Source organism: Tenrec ecaudatus, chromosome 3 (assembly GCF_050624435.1).
Source record: "Tenrec ecaudatus isolate mTenEca1 chromosome 3, mTenEca1.hap1, whole genome shotgun sequence".
NCBI lineage: Eukaryota > Metazoa > Chordata > Mammalia > Afrosoricida > Tenrecidae > Tenrec > Tenrec ecaudatus.
This window is the reverse complement of record NC_134532.1, coordinates 211,139,175-211,145,202: the sequence shown is the minus strand read 5'-3', so window position 1 is coordinate 211,145,202 and position 6,028 is coordinate 211,139,175. Positions and strand designations below refer to the sequence as shown.

Genomic DNA, 6,028 nt, shown 5'->3' with positions numbered 1-6,028 from the left:
TGGAGGGCTCAGAGATTCCAGGCCCCAAAGTCTTTTGTTTTGGGGAATAAGATTTGCCTCAACTCCCTCCAGAATACTCTCTAAGGGTCTCCCAACACCTCAAAGGTAGGTGCTGGGAATGACGATGGAGTGAGCTGCTGCTTGGGACCAACCATTACAGTCTGCCCAGAAGTACCACACACCCCTGGCCACCCCTTCACCCCCAGGTGCACATACACACTTTCTCATACACACGGGCACATATAGGCACATGCTCTCATGCACACTGCTAGTCGTGTACATACACACGTGGTCACATAGCACAGCTTCATACACAAGAGGGAGGAATGCAAATACTCTCTCTCTCTCTCTCTCTCTCTCACCTTCACCTTCGGCAGTTCATCCCTCCTCAACTTACTTCCCCAGCACGGTTGGAGCCCTTGTCCTGCAAACTTTCAGTGGATTTCAGCTACTTGGCTGGAGTTCCACGCCATCCTTCACCAGATCCAACACTGGGCTCGGTTTACCCTTCTGTAGAGTGAGTGGGTGGGAACCTACACTCCCTAAGGGCGGCGGCAGAAGTTCACCGAGGACCCCAGGGAAGCTGGTGGGATGAAGGCCCCTGTGCTCAGGTGCCAGTCTGCTGCAAGGCATGGGTTAGATGGAGGAGGACAGACAGGTAGCCAGTCTGACAGCTCCCCTTTCTATCAGAGAGAGGGAGTGCAGAAGGAAAGTGGAAAGCAGACTGCGCACTACTAGCTAGAGCCGCGTGTCTGTTGGGGAGCACCAGGCCCAGGGAGGATCTTGGTCTTGGGGCCTGGAACGTGGTGGGTCGCCCTGGGAAACAGGTTTGAACCTGGAGGTCCGTGGGGCTCGCTCACAGAGTCTGACCACTAGGCCTTCACCCCCTCAGAGTCCCCTCCCGCCTTCCCCCATGCCCCAAAAACCTATTGCACCATACCCCCAAATCCCCCAAATAATCTTCATCCCTTGTTTTTTCGCTGCGGACCCAGAGGGGGTGAAGAAGGGAAGGTGGAATTAATCTCCGGTGCCAGAGGAAGAGGCCTTGGGTCGCCCTGGGGATCCAGGATTCCCCAGCGTTTTGCCCCTCCATATCCGAAAGTATCAGAGAACAAAGTCTCCGTTTGGGATGTCCCCACAAGCAACTGTCCTTTGCAGATGGAAGAATCAAAACAAAACCAAAAAACCGATGGATGAATTCCTCCCACCACGACGACCACCCTCTTAAAAAAAAATCAACCAGTGGTGGCGACCTCTGGGGAGAGAACAAGGAGATATTTTCATATTTTCAAAACAGGCCTCATCCCCCCCCCCCCAAGGAGAATGCATTCATGACTCATTATAAAATTGAAATGGAATTTTCAAAAATTCCCCGATGAAGTGAAATGTTTGCAGGAACCGTTTGGAAGGGGCTGGTGGTGGGCTTGGGGCTGAGGCTAGGGCCTGCGACTTGGCCTTTCCCAGTCGTTTCGCTGTTTCCGGAAGCGGGATTCGTTTTGTGCGCACGCTCCGTCTGGCCGCCCAGGCCTGTGGGGGTGTCAAAGCCTGCGGGTCCGGAGGCCCCGGAGGTAGTCGAGTCTGGCTGTCTATGCCATCTGCTTGTGGTCCCGCGGCTTAGGGGGCCGAGGAGTCTGAGCCTGGCCAAGAACTTTCCACTGTTCGCCTAGACACCCGGAGAGGAGGGAGCGGTTCACTCCAGTGGATCCGGGACTTGGGGGCGCCTGGGCCGGCCAGGTAGTTGCGCTCATATGCAAAAATGGGGTGCTAAGGAACTCCCCCACCCCCGCCCAACCACCCGCTAATCCCTCGGTTGGGCCCCTAAGCTTGTGAGATGTGACGCCTTGTCACCGTGGATGTGGAAGCGCTTTGGAACTTTGTCCAGAGCCCCTGGCAGCCGCAGGGGTGTGAGCGCAGGTAACCTTCCCCAAGGGAGACTCACATTCTTAGCGCCGGGTTCGCGAGCCAATTCTCGCAACGAAAGAAAGCCGAAGTCGAAAACAGAAACACTGAGAAAATCGAAAGCAGACCTGAGCAGAGAGGAGGCTGTAGGAGGGCGGGAGAGGGCTGGGCTGGGCGGTGGGCTTGGAAATGGGTCTCCGAGGCTCAGAAACCAGGGTCCGCGAGAATACTGGGTTGTGTCCCGGCTTCAGTGTGATTCTCCTCCGGTCTCAAATAAAAGCTCCCGAGGTTGTAAATGGAAACTTTCTGTGGCTGGGCGACTAGGCAGGCTCCGAGAGGCCTGAGGGGAGGGGACGAAATGAGTCCCCCTCTTGCAGCTTGTCACCACCCTCCAGCAAGCCAGAGAGAACTGAGGCTGAGAGAAGACACGGTGGCCAGGAGGGCGTGTTCAACTAAAAGTTTATAAATTAAAGAAAAAACAATACAGCGAATAGAGCTTCCGAAGGTCGCACATCTTTTAAAAGTTAATACTCTATGGAGTGCACAGTGCCCTTAAAGGAGGCGAGAAGCGGCGAGGTGGGCAGGACAGGTAGACTCACCTGTCTGGGGGATTAGACAGGGATGAGTCGCAGGAGTCTCCAAGGTAGGGCGGGACAACCAACCTGCCCCAGAGACCAGGCAGGGAGGGCTTGGGAGGCTGCGCTGCGGGAGATATTCACATTGATACAAAAATAACCGTCATTTGAATACAAACAACTGAAAGTGCTACAAGTCAATCTCCTTAAAAAAATAGTAGTAGGGAAAGGTTCTGCAAAAGTGTAGCTTGAATTTTCTCTATTTTAGTTTGGGGGCGCCCAGGCATTTTCCACTGGAGATCAGTAGGGGAGCAAGGAGGTGGCCCCCCCCCCCCCCGTGTACTCCAAACCCAGAGAATTCCTTCCTGACATCCAGCACTCCTTTGCCCGAGCGGAGCTCTGGCTTTAAAACCAAGCCATTCTTGGTTCAAATTACCCCCTGGCCTAGGGTGGCCTGGGGGTGACCACCGAAGTTCAGCATCCCCCTTGTTACTGATGCAATTTCCAAAAATAGACATGTAGATACACATCGATCGGTAGCATGGATACCATGAACTAGTGTGGCCAAGCGCACAAAGCTCCCGGCAAGTCCGACAAGCTGGAGATTGAGGCTACTGGTCTCCAGGAGTCCTCTCCGCGCCGGGCCGACACGGCCTCCCGGGGCGGGCGTGATTCAGACCCACCACTGTCGTGGTAATAAATAGTGTCCAGGGGCTTCTAGGCTGGTCCAAATGTGGAAAAAGCGCCCCCCTCCGGGCCGACTCAGTCCAACGTCCCCAAAGGCGCAAGGCCCCCCGGGCGAGCAGAGCCGAGGCCGACGTTCGCTCTCTCTTGGCCCCTTGGGCGCAGTCATCAGCGACAGTCTGCTGCCGGGCCTGGAGTTCCTTGGCTGCCTGGTCCCCCCCGGCTGGCTCACTGGGTGCCCGCGCACGTGGACAGGGCCCAGCCAGGGAGACAGTAGTAGGGATAATAGTACGAGGGCTGCAGCGGCAGCAGCGAGGGGGGCCTGAGCACCTCGCCAGGCAGGTACTGTCTCTGGTCGTCGCGGACTAGCACCTTGACGGCCACCTTCTTGGCGGCCGGCGCCGAGGCCAGGAGGTCGGCCGCCATCTGCCGGCGCTTGGTCTTGTAGCGTCGGTTCTGAAACCAGATCTTCACCTGCGTCTCGGTGAGCTTCAACGACGCGGCCAAGTCGGCTCGCTCGGGCCCCGACAGGTAGCGCTGGTGGTTGAAGCGGCGCTCCAGCTCGAAGACCTGCGCGTGCGAGAAGGCCGCCCGAGAGCGCTTCTTGCGCGGCTTAGGAGCCGCGGGTTCCTCCTCCTCGTCTTCCGCGCCGCCCACAGGGCCGTCTGCCCCGCCGCAGCTACCCAGCGCTGTGGCGTGCGCGCCCCCGGGACCGACGCCGTCGTCCTCTGGCCTGGGGCTGCGGTCGCCTGCGGAGCCCGATGGGAAGAGAAAGAAGTAAGTCAGAGCGGCCGAGAGAGGCCAGGCCTTGCTTCCACTGCGGGGTACGCCGAAATCCATCTTGACCCCAAGGCCTACCGAAGGCAGCCCGCAGACCGATCGCAGAGCTCTGCCTTACTGGTTTCTCAGAGTTCCCGCAAGAATTCAGTCGCCCTGGCCATGCTGGGCTGCCAAGGACCTGTTTCTGTCCTCTCTGGGCCCCAAGCTGCCCTGCATCAATCGTGGCACTGGGCTGGTACACCCGCAAAGCCGCTATCAGCATGGAGCCAAGGGGTTCTAGGGCACACTTGGGTCTCATTCTTGGGCACCCACCTCCCCACACTCTCCAATTGGCTGCAGAATTTGGCTTTGCAGGGCCGCCTCCTGGGACCAGGGAGGCGCAGAGTGGCCAGTTGCAAGAGGAGTATGGCAACCGGCTGTGCAAATGCCGGCGTGGAGTGGGCTCCCAATCTCCGCAGAGGACTGGGGCTGGGGGTGAAAAGTGGGGAGCTCCCGTCCGCTCCTCACCCAAGTCTTGGGGCCCCACGCTGATCCTCGCTACATAACGCTCTGGCCTCCCTGGAAGCCATTTGTTGGGGGCAGCTGTGCGGGCCTACAGCAGCCTGAGCCTGCTGCGGGCAGGGTACTGGGACATTCAGACTTCAGGAACCAGTCGGTGGTGGCTCAAGGAGCCACTCTCCAGGTGGCGTCCAGGGGGTCCTATGTCAAGACTGAGCATCTTCTACTGGCTGTCAGGTTAACCCCCAGTTCCTGGACTCTCAGCTCAGCGCTGCTGCCTTGGGCCGGAGAAAGCTAAATTCACCTGATTCCCCAAACCTGGCGCTCAGAACCTGGGCCTCAGACCCACAGGGGATGTCCCTCACAGCCAGTCCCTGTGCGGCAATGCAGGGCCTGGGACCTGGGTGGGGAGGGTCTCTGATCTGTGGGCAGGAAAGAACACAGGGGGCGCTGGTTCAGTGAGGTCTCTAGGTACCCCCCCTGTGTTGTGGGGGACTTGGGGACTCACAACACCGAAGGCATGCAGTCTTGCCTCCATGCCTGCACGGGCCAGACGGAGCTCGATCCCCAGGCTCATCTGGGGTACAGAGTCCCAGAGCGGCTCGGAGCTCGCTCCAGACCCGGAGCTCGGAGAAGCGCCTCCCTCAGACCAGAGCTCCTCTCCGGAAGGCGAGGGCGGGAGCGACCCGCTGCGGCTTATGGAGACAGCGACTGGGCCAGCCCAGTGCGCACCCCAGCGCAGGGTTCTCAGGGCCCGGTCTGCCCTGCCCGTTTCATCGGTGTCGGTCACCTTCCTTACCCAGCCCCTTGGAGCGTCCCCCAAGCCCACCGACCTGAGACGCTGGCCGACATCTCGCTGTCGCTCCGGCCCGCGCCTTCCTCCTCCAGGTCCTTGGTGGCGGGAAGCTCGCAGGCTGGCCGGCTGAGGCTCAGGGTTCCCCCGGCGCCACCGGCGCCGCCTGCCCCGGCTGCGTCCTCGCTGAGCGCCGAGTCCGAGTCCCAGCCCGCTGGGCTCCCGGCGGTCCGTCCCGCGGCCGCCCGAGACCGGGCAGGCGACGCCAGCAGAGAGTCCTCGGAGACCCCCAACGCGCCCCCGCCAGTCTCCCCAAAGAGCCGCCAGCAACAGGCAGCGGGCGCTACCGCCACGGGCGCCACGGGGCCCCCGGGCGCAGGACGCCCCTCGGGCGCAGCCAGCCCGCCGCGCTCCTCCTTTTTGTTGAGGATCGCCTGGATGGAGAAGGGCGTCAAGGTGCTGGCGCCGCGCACAGCCATCGGCGCCGCGGGCCGCAGTGGCCGGCCGGCCGGCCGGCGTGCACCGAGTGCGGGCAGCTCGGAGCGGCCGGAGCGCGCGGCAGCGGGGCGCGTGTGAGTCGGCCGCGCGAGACCCCAGCAGCCCAGGCCGGCGGCCCGGCAGCGCCCGCCCCTTGGGCCCGCAGCCGCGCGGCCCCTCGCTCCACCTCCGAAGCCCACCCCACCGGGGACCCCCTCCTAGACCACGCGCCCCGACGCTCTCCTCTAGCCGCTCAGCTGGGTCATCTCGTGGCCTCGGGGGCGGGCCGGGGTCTGCCCCTGGAAGGTGGGGGCCGTGGAGG

General features: G+C 61.2%; 1 protein-coding gene across 1 annotated transcript; it reads right to left on the bottom strand.

Moving 5' to 3' along the window:
- Positions 1 to 3,386: 3,386 nt before the first annotated feature.
- NKX3-2 (NK3 homeobox 2) lies at positions 3,387 to 5,708 on the bottom strand. Its single transcript, XM_075545025.1, has 2 exons — positions 5,270 to 5,708; positions 3,387 to 3,907 (listed from the first exon to the last, which is right to left on the bottom strand). The coding sequence occupies exons 1-2, from the start codon at positions 5,706 to 5,708 to the stop codon at positions 3,387 to 3,389; spliced, it is 960 nt and encodes a 319-aa protein (XP_075401140.1).
- Positions 5,709 to 6,028: the final 320 nt, after the last annotated feature.

Excerpts from the sequence above, each read along its gene's own strand:
- NKX3-2 (XM_075545025.1), bottom strand. The coding sequence starts at position 5,708 with ATGGCTGTGCGCGGCGCCAGCACCTTGACGCCCTTCTCCATCCAGGCG. Across the intron at positions 3,908-5,269 it reads GATGTCGGCCAGCGTCTCAG|GCGACCGCAGCCCCAGGCCA; the intron begins GTCGGTGGGCTT and ends CGGGCTCCGCAG.